Below are 17,105 nucleotides of genomic sequence, written 5' to 3'. Positions count from 1 at the left end.
GGAAAAGATTTGTGTCTTTTTTTTTTTCATTTCTGTAGCTTAGTATCTAGAACAGCTTGGCACATAGTCAATGTGCAACAACTGTTTGTTTAATGTTAAGTGGAGATTAATGCAGGAGGTATTGCAAATTAGTTAAAATGTTACTAAATTGTCATGTAATACCTGCCCTTATGATAGTTCAAACAGGTATTAAATTCTTATTAGTAATCATTTTCTCAGGTGAACAAAAATACAGAGATAATCTATTAACATAGTCCTTAAATTTTCCTATGGATCTATCCTATTATCTGAGGATAATCTATTAGGATTTGCCTTAAATTTTCATCTTCATATATTATAAAACTAATAGTTCTATAATATGTCGACAAGAAAGTTCAAGAGAATATTTAAGAACTGTGTAGCAGACAAACAGTACTCTATGCTTGGGGAGACACAGAGCTTCCCTTTTTCAAGATAATAACAAGTAAGTTTGGAGTATTGATTGTGTTTAAGTTTTGTTTAAGTGTCTTGGAACATGTTAGGCACTCAGTAAACATGTAATTATTTAGTCTTTTTCTGAAACCAAAATTTTTAGATGAATAGAGTCAAATTCCTAATTGGTACTTTCGGAGATTCTATAAAATCATGACAGAGAATGTATGATGGACTGACATAGCTCTTGAAGAAAAATGTCAGCTTACAAATCTACAATTTCATTCATATTGGGTTTTGTAGCTAAGTTGAAAGCTAAGATATATCATAATGCAATATTTTAGAAAGAATAAGACAATATAAAAAGAATTTTAACCTTTGAACAAACTTTGGTTAAATTATGTGTGAGGGGCTTTTTTTTTTTTTTGCTAGGTAATTTCATCAGGCTTCTTTTGCCTCCCAATCATAGCTTTCTTGCTGTGCTTCTTTTTTTCCTTCTCTCATCTCAGTGTGTTGTCAACTCAGTGAGTGACAGCAGTACTAATAAGAGTGTGGTCAAGAGATAAATGGTTAATTCAATCTGGTTTAGAATGTTCATCCCAAAAATGCTCATAGCAAGTTAGTAATAATTAGTAAATAATAATGCTGTACCCCTGGTTAGAGTTGGGAGTGAAACTCCCCCTGATTTCATTCTTCACATTACTTGATTCAGATGGTTTTTGGTTTTAACAAGAGACTTTCCTCTTTAGAGACTGTCCAGGAAAAAAAGGGGTCAGAGGAGGCTTTAGGGAAGTAATCTTTCTAGTCCAAATATCTAATGGATAAACTTCGGCATATCTGTCACCAGTCTCAGCATCTGCATCGCCTAAAATTGTCACTTAGTGAATGTAGTGTACAAAAGCTCGTGAGGCTGTCAGGCAGGTTATTACCAGCTGAGGGACCTAAATGCATCTTAGTGAGAGGAATATGAATGTTAGCACATACCAGAGCAGCTATATCATGAGTCAGGCTCAGGACTGGAAAGAATAAATGCTGGTTGCTGCATGGATTAGGTAAGCAGAAACTGAAGCCTGAACATAAAATGAGTCATTATGACAAAACAGCCATTATTTTTTTCTCCTCAAATTACTTTGCCTTTAAGAGTGAAGATAAAAAGATCTTAAAACCTGAAAGGTAAGGGGTCTTGTAAACAGATGACAGTAGAGGCTAAGAGTGGCATTGGAAGATCAGGACCTTCACATTTGGATGCCCAGCTCTTTCTTTAGTATAGAGAAGGAGCTGTGGTCTTTGGAAAGTGTTCCAATTCATGCCTTTTAGCATAATGGCTCATTGTTTTCTTCTGGAGTCAGACAACCCAGAGTTTGAATGCCAAGTCCATCACTTATTTGTTATGAGACATCGGGCAGGTTACTTTGCTCCTCTGTATCTCAGACTTCTCATAATAAAATAAGTTGAATAGCAGTGTCGGCCTCACAGAGTGGCTGCAAAGACAATGCCTATAAATCACTTGCGTCAGCATGAGGCAAGAGCTGACGACATCTCACCATGATGATGATGGTGATAAAGATGAGGATGGCAGGTCATATGATTCCACAAATACTGACTTAGATTCCTGGAATTAGAGAAGCCTAAGGCGTAGCCGAGAGAGGTGGGGTACATCTGTGCCTCCACGTCCATTAGGGTGAGGCTAAGTAGGACAGCCCCAGGTGAAAAGAATGGCAACATTCTTTGAGAAGTGAAGGTACTTAGGGTTAAGACAGTAACAGAAAGATTCCAAGGACAACCATTGCCCTATTTAGCAAAACTCCATTATTTTAGTGAAGGCTAACATTCCTTTAAGTCTAACCCTGAGATAGTAAGTCCTTTCTTACCTCAAAAGTCGCTTGGACTCGGGAAGGGGAACATCACACACTGGGGCCTATCATGGGGAGGGGGGAGGGGGGAGGGATTGCATTGGGGAGTTATACCTGATATAAATGATGAATTGATGGGTGCTGACGAGTTGATGGGTGCAGCACACCAACATGGCACATGTATACATATGTAACCTGCACGTTATGCACATGTACCCTAGAACTTAAAGTATAATAAAAAAAATAAAATAAAATAAAATAAAATAAAAAAAAAAAAAAAGTCGTTCAGCCTACATATAAGAAAAGCTCTTACTCTCCACCTGTGTGACTACTATTCTAGCACCTCAATCCCATTAGCCCACCACTGTGTGCAGCGACAGGGCAGAACGGGAAGGACCCTCCATGCAGGAGCACGGTGTTGTGGGGATCCTCCAAGGTCACACTTCTTATCAGGCAGCTCTCCACTGAATGCTTTTAATGACAAGTTGAGAAGGCTTTGAGTTATCACCAAAGCTCAGTGTGAATCACTGTGTTTGGAGATCACTCTGTCCTTTAACTCTTTAGTTCATTTATTCAAGCGTATTTTAACCATCTGCTACACTAGACATTGTGGGTATAGGGAAGAATTCACGAACGCATAAAAGCAGAGTAGCTACCATCTGGAGTGTAAGTGCTATGAGGGAGTCTGAATCCAGCTAGCAGCTGGGGCTTCTGTGCTGTGGTCATCAGGAAAGGCTCCTCAGAGGAAGGAGCTTCTGAGCTAGGACTTGAAAGACACAAGTTTGCCGGGTGGAAGGAGGTATGTGTGAAGGTGCATGATCCTATGGTCAATCCAAGGGGTTGCACAGGGAACAGTAGGAGAACTAACACCTTTTCAAGCACGACGATGACTTCAGGTCTGTTTCTTGAGGAAGGTATCTGTGAGACTAATGGATTTGAAGTGGTTGAAGACTAAAAATGAGAAGAAGTGAGAAAGGAATGAGAGTTTAAAGCAGTAGTAAAAAGATTGGAGAGGCTACAACAGATTCAAGCGATCATTCTATGTTTTTCTGTTTTTTTAACGTTAGAGACAGGGTTTCATTCTGTCATCCAGGATGGAGTGCAGTGGTGCAATCATAGCTCACTGCAGCCTCAAACTCTTGGGCTGAAGGGACCCTTCTGCCTCAACCTCCCATGTACATGTACCTGGGACTACAGGCATGTGCCAACAAGTCCAGATAATTTTTTTTCTTTTTTGTGGCGATGAGGGTCTTGCTATGTTCATGCTAGTCTCAAACTCCTGAGCTCAGGCAGCCCTCCCACCTTGGCCTCCCAAAGTACTAGGATTACAGGTGTGAGCTACCGTACCAACCTGAGAGATCATTCTGATGTAACAATTGATGGGGCCAATTATATGGATGTGTTGAGTTAGGGTGCACCATCCATGAGGGAGACATTGTGGAAGACTTGAAGTGACTAACTTTGTAGACCATTTGGTCTCAGGAATCTGCTGTCAGAATACAGAAGACAGAGCAAGTTCCAGTTTGGAGCAGGGAAGAATGTGCAGATAGTAAATAAGATTATATGATGTATCTGACCGAGAAATTCAGGTGGAAATTTGCAGCATGCAGAAGTGAATATAGAAGCAATATTGTAGAGTAACTGAGTACAAGTTTTAGAATCAGAGCTGAATGAAAATCCCAGCTGTTTCTTTTAGACCATGTGATGATCTTGGAAGCATCGTTTCACTTCTTTGGGTCTTTTTCCTCATTTGATCTTCAATTCTATTTTTTCTGGAAGTAATATTCCCACAGTTCCCATTTGTGTTTTGATTTGCTGGATAGCCATTTGATCATTATTTTTGAGTGTTATTTGACATTTTATTTTAGTTTTGTTTCTTTTAAACAACATAGCTGGGTGTGTTTGTTTTTAACACATTCTGAAAGTCTTAATAGGCTTGATTTTAGTCCATCTAGCTTTTTTTTTTAAAACTTTGTTTCCCCACTTTTTTTTTTTTTTTTTTTTTTTTTTTTTTGAGACAGTCTCGCTCTGTTGTCTAGGCTGCCCAGGCTGGAGTGCAGTAGCACGATCTTGGCTCACTGCAGCCTCCACCTCCCAGGTTCAAGCAATTCTCCTGCCTCAGCCTCCCTAGTAGTTGGGACTACAGGCGCCCGCCACCATGCCCGGCTAATTTTATGTCTTTTTAGTAGAGATGGGGTTTTACCGTGTTAGCCAGGATGGTTTTGATCTCCTGACCTCATGATCCACCCACCTCGGCCTCTCAAAGTGCTGGAATTACAGGCGTGAACCACCACACCCGGTCTTTTTCCCCCTTTTTTTTTAAAAAAGAAAAACCTTTTGGCCGGGCGTGGTGGCTCACGCCTGTAATCCCAGCACTTTGGGAGGCCGAGGCAGGCGGATCACAAGGTCAGGAGATCGAGACCGTCCTGGCTAACATGGTCAGACCCTGTCTCTACTAAAAGTACAAAAAATTAGCCGGGCATGGTGGCAGGTGCCTGTGGTCCCAGCTACTCGGGAGGCTGAGGCAGGAGAATGGCGTGAACCCGGGAGGCGGAGCTTGCAGTGAGTTGAGATCGAGCCACTGCACTCCAGCCTGGGTGACAGAGTGAGACTCTGTCTCAAAAAAAAAAAAAAAAAAAAAGAAAGAAAAACCTTTTATAGGAGGGGCAGGGCTGGTGGTATAGAGGTAGGGGTTGGTTTGATGGAAGTACCGTTCGTTCCATGATTATCGTTAACAATTTGAAAGGTGTGGTAAACTTTTCCGTTCTATTAATGATTACATTTTCATTCCTGTTTCTTGACTATTAAATAAAACTAATTAGTATTTCCTGCAAAAATGCTCTAAGACCTATAAAATGTTTTTACTTTTCCATCTTTAGATGTTGTTTTTTTATTTTACAACTTCCTTCTAAAATTGATGAGCATAGGTTAAGCCATTAGATTCCTTTTTAAAAAGAATTATTATTCAGCACATATATTCAGTCAGCATATAATATGAAAATGACTTTTATTTGAATATAAATAATCACAACAGTTATTGAGATAAAGCATAAAGGTTAAAATTTTAACACTCAAAATCAAAACAAAACGAAATTGGACCAGGCACAGTGGCTCATGCCTATAATCCCAGCACTTTGGGAGGCTAAGGCAGGAGGATCGCTTGAGCCCAGGAGTTTGAGACCAGCCTGGACAACACAGCAAGACTCTGTCTCTACAAGGAATAAAAGAAAACGAGCCAGGCATGGTAGCGCGTGCCTGTAGCCCCAGCTACTCAGGAGCTGAGGCTGCATGATCACTTGAGACTGGGAGGTCAAGGCTGCAGTGAGCCATTACTATACCATTGTACTTTAGCCTGAGTTACAGAGCAAGACCTTGTCTCACAAAAAAAGAAAAAGAAAAGGAATCTAATTGTAAGCCCACACATGTCCTCAAAGGTAAAAACAAAAATATCAAGTCATGGGAATTAATTGGAAGAGATCTTAGAGATCATTTTGTATACTCTTTCTAATGTAGAAGTAGGAGAATTTGGCTAATTTTCCCAAGATCACACAGAATTAGTAGCAAACTCAAGACCCAAACTCAGATGTTCTCATCACTTTTCATTTTCTGACTCTTCATTATATTACTGGCTATTTTGGTAGCCAGTATGACCCATAATCCTTCTATATCTTAGTATGAAACTGAGAGCAGGTCTGTATGTTTCAGAGGTTAAGTGATAATATTGCTGTAGTCTCTGAATGTCACCTTTTCTTTTCTCTCATACAGCAGTGAAATAGGTGCTCCCCTGATACAGAAGTAAGCCTCTTCAGAGGGACCAGGCTGGACTCTAGATTGTTGAATGTGATGACAGGGGCATGTGGAGTGTTACGCACAACTCATGAGTGCACTGAGTTCAGTTCTACCTGAGTTTCTTCCTGTTAGTTGCATGCACTATGTATTAGTCCGTTTTCCCACTGCTGGTAAAGACATACCTGATCCTGGGAAGAAAAAGAAGTTTAATTGGACTTAAAGTTCCACATGACTGGGGAGGCCTCAGAATCATGGCAGGAGTTGAAAGGCACTTCTTACATGGTGGCAGCAAGAGAAAATGAGGAAGATGCAAAAGTGGAAACTCTTGATAAAACCTTCAGATTTCGTGAGACTTATTCACTACCACGAAAACAATATGGGGGAAACTACTCCCACAATTCAAATTATGTCCCACGGGGTCCCTCCCACAACACATGGGAATTATGGGAGTACAATTCAAGATGAGATTTGGGTGGGAACACAGAGCCAAACCATATCACTATGTGGCAGTAGGACAGGAATTATCGATTATCATAAAGGCTATCATTATCTGCATTTATTGAATCCCTGCGATGTACATGGCACTATGCTAAGTGCTTTATATGTTACTCTGAGCCACAAAACAGCCCTGTCAGGAAGTTGGTGCCATAGTAACTTGAGGGAACAAGGCCACCGAAGTCATTATTTGTTCAGTGGCACATAGCTTGTAAGTGGCAAGACTGGGGTGGGCCCAAGCTCCTATGAAGCCAGAAACTGTCCTCTATCCACCACACTACCTGTTTTTCATTTTTAATTCCTTTTCATACAGAATCACTATGTATTTCTACATGGAGTCTAGTCTACATGGACTCTAGATTGATTTCTCCTTTGTATGGTACTGATATATTGTTACAGTGTCATTAAAATATCTTGGTGTCAGCAGCTTAGGGATGAGACTGACTCATTAGTGTCCCGTATCTCAGGGGCTACAGTGGGTTTTCATTTCATTTTATAATGTGATCCCATAGGCCAGGGATAAATTGTGACTTCAGAAGAGTAAAGGTTAATAGTAATCACAGTTCAGTTTTTGGACATACTGTTCTTTTACAGAGCTGCCTCTTTATGAAATTAAGTGATTGTTAATGATTTTAATACTGAATGAGTTGTATTCATCTACTAGGGATGCCACAACAAAATACCATAGACTGGGTAGCTTAAACAACAGAAATTCATTTTCTCACAGCTCTGGAGGCTGGGCACTCCAAGATCAAGTTGAGCTTCTGGTGAGGGCTCTCTTCCTGGCTTACAGTGGACCACTTTATCCTCACATGGTATTTCCTCTGAATCTGTTAGGTTAGGGTGCCATCTTTATGACCTTGCTTAACCCTGATTACCTCCTAAAGGTCCTGTTTTCAAATGCATTCACCTTGGGGGTTAGGGCTTCAGCATAGGAACTTGCTGGGGGAGGTGGTGGGGGAACAATTCAGTCAATAGCAGTTGCTGAGGATGTTCTCATGTATTCAAAATTATCATTTCTTGATGAGAAAATACATAACCTCAACATTATCCATAGGGAATATTTTAACCCATTCTAAAAGTCTTAACCCCAATAGACTTGATTTTACACCTTCTAGCTTATTTTTTAAACTTTGTTTTTTTGCCTTTAAAAAGAGAACTTTTTGTGGAAGGGCCAGGTATTAAAGTATTAAATCTCTTAGAATAAATTAACTTTTTATTCTTATTAAAATATTGAAATACTTTGTTATCCTTCCATTTAAAATGTTACATGACCTATATTTAGCAATAACCCTGTGCTCACCAGTATGCTCTGCAATAGGCAAGTGTTGTTTAATTTGCCTGTTTGCTGTGTGACTGTTTAAAGAAAGCACTGCATTAGGATCTGCACTTCCTAGTAGAAAATAGTACTGGAATTCAATAAAAGTTGGATAGACAAAGAAATATTCTTCCTTTAAAAGATTATTTGGGGTAAAACTAATTGTTGTTGCAATAATGTATAGCCCTGTTGTGATTTATAGCACAACCTTAAGAACTACCTTTAATTTTCTAAACTGAAATTACAATGATGATGATGACAAAAACAACAATAATAGCTAATATTTACTGAATGTTTATTACATGCAGGAAAGTATTCTAACCATATTAAGTGTAATTATTTTGTTAATCCTTATAGTGAATTTATGAGAAAGATCCTCTTTTTACCCACATCTTCACCTGGCAAAACTGAGGAATAGGGAGGTTAAGCAGTTTACCAAAGACCCAAACAGTTACGAGTGAATGAATCAGGAAGTAGTTCCCAATGAATTATAAAATAATTATTAAGACCCTTGGATATGTTCAAGTTCTGAAAGGCACCATGGAAAGCACACACAAAAAGATTCTAGCCAAAGCAATTAGACAAGAGAAAGAAATAAAGACCATCCAAATTGGAAAGGAGGAAGTAAAATTGTCCCTGTTTGCAGACAACATGGTCCTATACATAAAAACCCCTAAAAGCTTCACCAAAAATCTCTAAGTATGGATAAATTAAATCAGTAAAATTGCAAGGTACAAAATTAACATAAAAAATCAGTAGTGTTTCTATAACCCAGTGACAAACCAGTAGAAAAAGAAATCAAGAAAGCAGTCCCATTTACAATAGGTACAAAAATAAAATAAAATACTTAGGAATAAATGTAACCAAGGAGGTAAAAGTTTGCTACAAGGAAAACTGAAAACGCTGGTGAAAAAAATTGAAAAGATCACAAAAAAGTGGAAGACATCTCATGTTCATGAATTGGAACAATTAATATTGTGAAAATGACCATACTCAAAATGATCTACAGATTCAATGCAATTCCTACCAAAATACCAGTGACATTCTTCACAAAAACAGGAAAAAAAAAAAATCTTTATATGGAACCACAGAAGACCCCAAATAGTCAAAGCAATCCTGAGCAAAAAGAACAAAGCTGGAGGCATCATACGACCCGACTTCAAGATATTAAGCTTTGATTACACAACTGTAGTAACCAAAACAGCATGGTACTGCCATAAAACCAGACACACAGACCAATGGAACAGAATAGAGAACTCGGAAATAAATGCATGTCTTTACAGCCAACTGATTTTCAACAGAGGTACCAAGAACATTCAGTGGGGAAAGGATAGTCTCTTCAATAAATGTTGCTGGGAAAACTGGATAATCCGGATGCAGAAAAATGATACTAGACCCCCTCTCTCACCATATACAAAAATCAACTCAAAATGGATTAAAGACTACAATGCAACCTGAAACTATGAAACTACTAGAAGAAAGCATTGGGGAAATGCTTCAGGACATTGGTTTGAACAAAGAGTTTTGGGGTAAGACCTCAAAAACAAAAGTAGACAAATAGGATTACATGAAGCCAAAAACCTTCTGCACAGCAAAGGAAACACAGAAGAGACAGTGTATAGAGTGGGAGAAAATATATGCAAACTATTCGATAAAGCATTAACAACCAGAATATATGTAAGGAACTCAGTAACAAAAAAAGAAAGAAAGAAATCCAAATTAAAAATGGGTAAATGATCTGAATAGCATTTCTCAAAAGAAGACATAGAAGTAACCAACAGTCATCTGCAAAAATGATCAACATTACTAATTATCAGGGAAATGCAAATCAAAATCACAATGAGACATAGCACCCCAGTTAGAATGGCTATTATCAAAAAGACAAAAAACAACAGATACTGATGAAGATGCAGAAAAAGGGGAACACCAGTACACTGCTGTAGGAATGTAAATTAGGGTAGCTGCTATGGAAGACAGTATGGAAGTTGCTCAGAAAATTAAAGATAGAACTACAGTATGACCCAGCAATCCCACTACTGGGTATATAACCTAAAGAAAGGAAATCAGAATATCTGACAGACTATTTACCATAGCTGAGATATAGAAGTAACCTAAGTGTCCATCAGTGGATGAATGGATAAAGAAAATGTGATACACACACACACACACACACACACACACACACACACACAATGGAATATTATTCAACCATAAAAAAGAATGAAACACTGTCATCTACAACAACATGGATAAAACTGCAGGTCACTGTGTTAGAAGTAAGACAGGCACAGAAAGACAGATATTGCATGTTCCCACTCATATGTGGGAACTAAAGAAAGGTGATCTCATGAAGATAGTGAGTCAAGTGGTGCTTGGCAGGGTCTGGGAACAGAAGGGTGAGGGGTTAAAGAGAGGTTCATTAATGGGTACAAAATACAGCTAGATCAAAGGAATAAATTCTAGTATTCAATAGCACAATAGGATGACTGTTAACAATAATTTATTATATATATGACATATGTATAAGAGAAGATTTGAAATGTTCCCAACATAAAGAAGTAATAAATGTCTGAGGTGATGGGTATCCTAGATACCCTGATTTGATTACTGCATACTGTATGCGTGTATCAAAATATCATATGTACCCTGTAAATAGTACAGTTATTCTACATCAATAAAAAGCGTAAAAAATAAAATTAAACCTATCAATAGGTAACTGGTTATAAAAAATAGTGTGCATAGACAATGAAATACCATACAGCTACTAAAAAGCTTTAAAAAGAGGCTCAATAAAAATCAGTCACCCGCAGGTGGAAAGGTTTTCTTTAAAAAAAATTTCCTTTCTGCATGGGAACAGTGGCTCACGCCCTGTAATTCCAGCACTTTGGGAGGCCGAGGTGGGCGGATCACAAGGTCAGGAGATTGAGACCATCCTGGCTAACACGGTGAAACCCCATCTCTATTAAAAATACCAAAAATTAGCTGGGTGTGGTGGCACGCACCTGTAGTCCCAGCCACTCAGGAGGCTGAGGCAGGAGAATCACTTGAACATGGGAGGCAAAGGTTGCAGTGAGCCGAGATCGTGCCACTGCACTCCAGCCTGGGAAACAGAGCAAGACTCTGTCTCAAAAAAACAAAAACACACAAACAAAAAAATTACCTTTGCTACAGAGAAATCGGAACATAAGAAATGCTAGGCCAGGTGTTGTGGCTCAGGCCTGTAATCCCAGCACTCAGGAGGAGACAGAGGCATCTCTTGAAGCCAGGAGTTCGAGACCAGCCTGGTCAATGTAGTGAGACCCCAGCTCTACAAAAAAGAAAAAAAAAAAATTGCTGAATGTGGTAGCATGCACCTGTAGTATCTGTTAGGAGGCTGAGGCAGGAAGATTGCTTGAGCTCAGGAGTTTGAGGTTGCAGTGAGCTGTGATGACACCACTGCACTCTAGCCTAGGTGACAAAGTGGGACCCTGGCTCTAAAATAGATAGATAGATACATAGATAGAAAAAGAGAAATAGTAAAGTTTGTGGTAGATGTCGCAAGATTAGCAGTGAGCTCTGGAAGAGATGACACTTCTGTGGAAGACCTTAGAGTACAGCATTTCTCCAGATGCCATCCATGGGTCACTTGTCTCAACTACCTGTGAGATTTATCCAAAATCAAATGACTGGACCTCATCCTAGAATTAGCACCTCTAAATATGAGAAGTGGAGCTCTGGCATCTGCATTTGAACTAGACATTTGCCCCTTCCTCCCACACAGTTCCAACAGTAATTCTGACATATATTACAATTATGAGTATGCCTTCTTAAAAAATGGATCTGCTTGGATAAAAAATGATGACAGCTTTCCCAACAGAGCAATAACAGAGGCAACGATCTGGGAGAAGCATAGTTTGATGGGAGGTGCTAATATTAAGGAGATGGGATCTAATTAGAATGCAGAGACTATTTCGGAGAGCAGTGGGGAGGAAGGCCAAATAAGGATATTAAAGCCAAAATAGGACTGTAGCAATCAGAGGAGTTTAAATTTAGTGAAGAAATAGAGCCACGTATTATTAATAAGCCAGAAAGCCTGATGAAAACATTAAAGAAAAATTGATTTGTGACTTAACTCTTATTTTTACACATTTATCTTACCAGCTTTTAAATATATTAATATTTTATAAACAGCTTTATTTCTTATTTTCTCTTGTTGGCTTCTGGATCTCTTATAGGAGAGGAATATATTATGTTCATAAATGTTCTCAAAGAATTTGAAATTTTCCTCAAAATGGGGTAGAAAACTCAAAGACTATATAGTTTGAAGACTAAAAGTTAAAAAATAGATTTATCATACTGCATATCTCAAGGTACACATCTGATTCTTCTGCCTATGACCATCATATACTGTCGGTGGGTATGTAAATTGGTGTGACCTTCACAGAGGACAGTATGACAGTATCTATCAAAATTTTAAATGTATGTTCCCTTTGATTCAGCTCTTCTACATGCACATGCTCACATATCTACACAGAGATTTACGACAGCACATTGTTATTGCTCAGGGTCTGAATTCTTAAAATACTGGAAATAACTTAGATAACCTATCACTCAGTAGGTAACTGGTTATATAAAATAAGGTATAGTATACAGACAATAAAATACTGTATAGCCATTAAAAAGATTGTTAGATTCATGTTTCATGTGTTGATATAGAAAAGTCTCTAAGATATATTTTAAGTTAAAAAAAGCAAGATGCAGGCTGGGTGCGGTGGCTCCTGCCTGTAATCCCAGAACTTTGGGAGGCCGAGGCAGGTGGATCCCTTGAGCTCAGGAGGTCAAGACCAGCCTGAGCAATATGGCAAAACCCCATCTCTACTAAAAATACAAAAAATTAGCTGGGCATAGTGGTGCACACCTGTAGTCCCAGCTACCCAGGTGACTGAGATGGGATGATCACCTGAGCCTGGGAGGTCAAGGCTGCAGTGAGCCATGACTGTGCCACTACACTCCAGCCTGGGCAACAGAGTGAGACCCTGCAGAAAAAGCAAGATGCAAAGCAATAAGTGTACTTTGGTACAAGGTGCATGGTGTGCACTATCAAAAAGTTAGAGGTGGAATATAACAGGATCTCAGGTTAGAGGAAGACAGTTGTTTTACTGTTTATTTTGTGTTGTTTAAGCTTTGACAAAAGCTATCACTGTCAAAATTTATCCACCTTTTTAAGTGAATTAAAATGCTTAATATCATTAAAAGCCTTCCAGCAAGGTATTCCCATATAGAAAATCCAAAAGGTATTATGTGCACAAGTGTGGGTAGGCAAAGTAAGTGCATCTTAAGAAAGTATCAGAATTATGTTCTCCTTCTGTTAACTTTTAAGGTGTGTTCTCATAGTGGCATTTATTTTTTCAGTCATTCAGTAAATACTTATTGTGTATACTATATGCTTTTTATTGAAGTAAATTTTTAACTTGAGAATTTCCTTAGAACAATGAGCTTTGAAAATTGGTAGGAACCTTGAAGACCAGTGTCCTCATTTTAAGCAAAAGAAAGCTAAAATCCAAATGGACATGTCTGAGATCTCAGTGCCAGTTAGTGGCCTAGCTGCTGGGAGAACCAGTCCCAGTTCATTCCACAAACCACCCTGAATGATACCAGGAGAACAAATTCACCTTGAATTTGTCCTTGTCCTTTTCTTCAACTAAAATAAAGTCAGTTCCGATCACTTTCAGTAGATTTAGTCCTCAAATGACGAACTTTGGAAAGATTTAATGGTATCAGAAATGCATTCTTTAATATTAAACATTTAGAGGAAACTAAAATATTCGAAATGTATGTTTTTTCTTTTATTTATTTTTTTGAGACAGAGTCTCACTCTGTCATCCAAGGCTGGAGTGCAGTGGCGCAATCTCGGCTTGCTGCAACATCTGCCTCCCAGGTTCAAGTGATTCTCACACCTCAGCCTCCCAAGTGGCTGGGACTACAGGCGCATGCCACCACACCCTCCTAATTTTTATGTTTTTGGTAGAGATGAGGTTTCACTAGGTTGGCCAGACTGGTCTCAAACTCCTAACCGCCAGTGATCTGCCCCCCTCAGCCTCCCAAAGTGCTGGGATTACAGGCATGAGCCACTGCACCTGGCCGGTTTTTTCTTTTAAAAAGTAACATTTTAATTTCTATGCCATGTAGTGTCCTCAAGATTTACACTCTAAATGTTGTTTGAATTTTTTCCTTTTGCCTGCAGTATTAATAACTCATAGATATTTTTAGTTATTACCACTGAATGAAGCAGCATATTGAAATAGCTTTGAGGGGGCATATCTTTTCCTGAAATGAGGAAAGAACCTGTATTATATAAAGAAGAAAAAATGCATCCTATTGTTGAACGATAGTTTTGGATTGTATTTTTCATCCAGCTTTTGATACGGTTAAGTCTTACCTAATAAATTGTGAGCTCCTCAGACACAAGGCCACCTGCTTGTTCAGTCCTTCCCATCCCTGAGCTGACTCAATGTGATAGACCTGTAAGGCACTTCAGACATCTTTTATCAACTGTTTTCTCCCAAATCCTTATAATACTCAGAATCAGTGCCATGTTGGAAAAAATGTAGTCATAGACTGGAGGATATCACATTGTTTTTTAATAAAAAAGAGAGACAGATGGTACTATTTATTTTCAGGATTGAGACTAGAGCGTGTGGTTAATGCCTTATTCTACGTACAAACTAGAGGGCTGCTTGCGTTCCCAAAGAGTGGAATTCAGTACATCTTCAACCTCATTGTTAACATATTAAGTTATGCTAAAAATTAACAGTAATACATTTTTCTTGGAAATTTGAGGGAAACAAAGGCCATGCTTGGTTAATACAAAACCAAAGAACCCATATTTGTTCATTGTAGAGCACTTAATACAGCCCTAACTATTCAAGTTTTCAACCTGCCTATATTTGATTTCCCTCTTTTTTTCTTTTTTTAACCCTCCCCAAAGCTGCAAGAGAAATAGTGTGGTTAGAAAGAGAAGAGCGAGCGAGGCAGCACTACGAGAAGCACCTGGAAGAGCGGAAGAAGAAGTTGGAGGAGCAGAGGCAGAAGGAGGAGCGGAGGAGGGCTGCAGTGGAGGAGAAGCGGAGGCAGAGACTTGAGGAGGACAAAGTGAGCTGCCCCGGGAAGAATATGAGGGGCTTCTCTAGTTCAGACAGGCAGCAAACTTTCTGTGAAACTTTACAATCAGATGCAGGGTGCAAAGCAAAATGGTTTCAGAGTGATCAGCTTTACAGATGGCTACAGTTTCTAGGGAGTTCGGCGTATGAGAGGTGGCAACTGGGCTGATGATTAGTATTGCCACAGAAGCTTTAAAAGCCCATTTCTCTGGTCCAAACCTATAACTTATTGAAGTGCAATTCATCTGTACTGGATATTAAGACCACTCCAAGTAATTGAGTTTCTGTAGTCTTTACCATCTGCAAACATTTACACATAGATTATCTCATTTAACCCTTACTCAATCCTTTAGCGTGCATTATATGTCAGTTTGTACAAAAATAGAAATTTAGACTCAGAGTGGGTAAGTTACGCAAGGTCATACAACTCAATAAGTCATGGGGTCAGGGTTACCCATGTTCTCAGATTCTGAACTGTTTTTTAAATATGGTATCATATGTGTTAAGCATCAGTTGAAGCTAATGTGTGTTACCATGCTTATGTGTGTTCATGAAAGCATCACACCCTAGTAGTAAGAGTTGTTTATTGAATGCCTCTTGTTCACCAAAGGCTTTATGAACTGGGACCTAAAGACTTCAGTGACCCTCCGAGATTGAAACTAGTCTCATCTTAAGGTCTAGAAGTTCAGCTAGAGATCAAGAATAGTAGGGTGGGAATTGAAGTAGTACTCCTCACTCCATTCTGCCTTAAACTGAAGAAGCTTCAACCAACCAGCTGGAATCTAATCCTCAGCTCTTCTATTCCATTTAAGGAACGCCATGAAGCTGTTGTACGGCGCACAATGGAAAGGAGCCAGAAGCCAAAACAGAAGCATAACCGTTGGTCGTGGGGAGGCTCTCTCCATGGGAGCCCTAGCATCCACAGTGCAGGTAAACAGTGACCACTTTCACAATTAGTGTCTATTTTCCTGAAAGTAACAGTGTGTTTCCTTCTTCCTTCTAAATCTGTGTTTGCTAAACAAAAATCCTGCTGAAATAATTAAACAACAATTAAATGAATCTTTCACTATTTGAGGATAAGAGGGTGATGGAGATAAGAAGTAAGGGTCTCTTTCCCTTAACACGGGCTAATTTTCTCATGTTACAAATTCCTTAAAGGAAGAAATCTATACAATGTTTCTAAATAAACATGCCAGCTTCAACACTACATTATTTTAGTCCTCCATTTGCATTAGGGTTTCAGGATTATGGAATAAGTTAACTAGTTTTATCTTTTTCTCTGGAAGGATTATAGTTACATTGACTGACCAGAATCAATACTATGAGCTTACATATTCTGACCCTAAAGTATATGCAACACTATAGAAAATGTATAGGTTTATTGAGCTAGAAATCGTAAATGGCTAAGCTATTTCCTCCTTTCTGAATGGACATAAAATCATATTGAAATTTGGATTTACTGAATGGCTTTATTTTTGTACTGTAAATTCAATACCCCTGGAATTTTGCATAGTGTGTCAGTTTTTCTTTTTCTTTTCTTTTTTTTCATTTGTGTGAATCTGATAATCTTTTTTTTTTATTTATTTACTTTGAAAAATCATTGTTTTACATTCTGTCCCCAGGTGGTTTTGTTGAATCATCATTCTCCTCTCTCGATTTAGCAGGCCTGGACCACCACTTCATAACTTTTGGTGGTACTAGAAAAACTGGTACAGACATCCCTGTGATTGCCAATTGCCTGACCTGTAGCTAGCACCTCGGACCTAGGGCTGATGCATCAATAGCTGAAGCATCACCACCTTAGTCATCACGCATGCTTAATACCCTAGCGCATAGACGTAGATCTGGGATTGGCACAGTGTTTCTTAAGTGTGATAATATGACTCAGGTGACTTAAAGGTGTTGAAATAAAGTAATTACATGTGGAACGTTTGCTTTCCCTTTAAACAGTCATTTTGGTTTTCTATTTATATTTTTTATTTCTTTTTTCAATATCAATATTAAACCTTTAAAAAATGTTTTTTAGCTAAAAAAATTGCCTGGGATCAAAGTACATCCGGTTTAGCTTTTTTCTTCCCTCAATCATTACTGCTGTTGCCA

General features: G+C 38.7%; 1 protein-coding gene across 2 annotated transcripts in view; it reads left to right on the top strand.

Moving 5' to 3' along the window:
* The window catches only part of MAP7 (microtubule associated protein 7), a 219,560-nt gene that overhangs the window by 157,448 nt on the left and 45,007 nt on the right, over positions 1–17,105 (top strand). For both annotated transcript variants that reach the window (XM_023190972.1, XM_023190974.1), the window contains exons 4-5: positions 14,834–14,997; positions 15,818–15,935. In XM_023190972.1, the coding sequence (XP_023046740.1) occupies positions 14,834–14,997; positions 15,818–15,935 (282 nt within the window). The remainder of the gene's footprint in view (positions 1–14,833; positions 14,998–15,817; positions 15,936–17,105) is intronic.

This window comes from Piliocolobus tephrosceles, chromosome 5 (genome assembly GCF_002776525.5).
Source record: "Piliocolobus tephrosceles isolate RC106 chromosome 5, ASM277652v3, whole genome shotgun sequence".
Classification (NCBI taxonomy): domain Eukaryota; kingdom Metazoa; phylum Chordata; class Mammalia; order Primates; family Cercopithecidae; genus Piliocolobus; species Piliocolobus tephrosceles.
The sequence above is the reverse complement of the archived record's forward strand: the minus strand, read 5'-3'. Positions and strand labels throughout refer to the sequence as shown.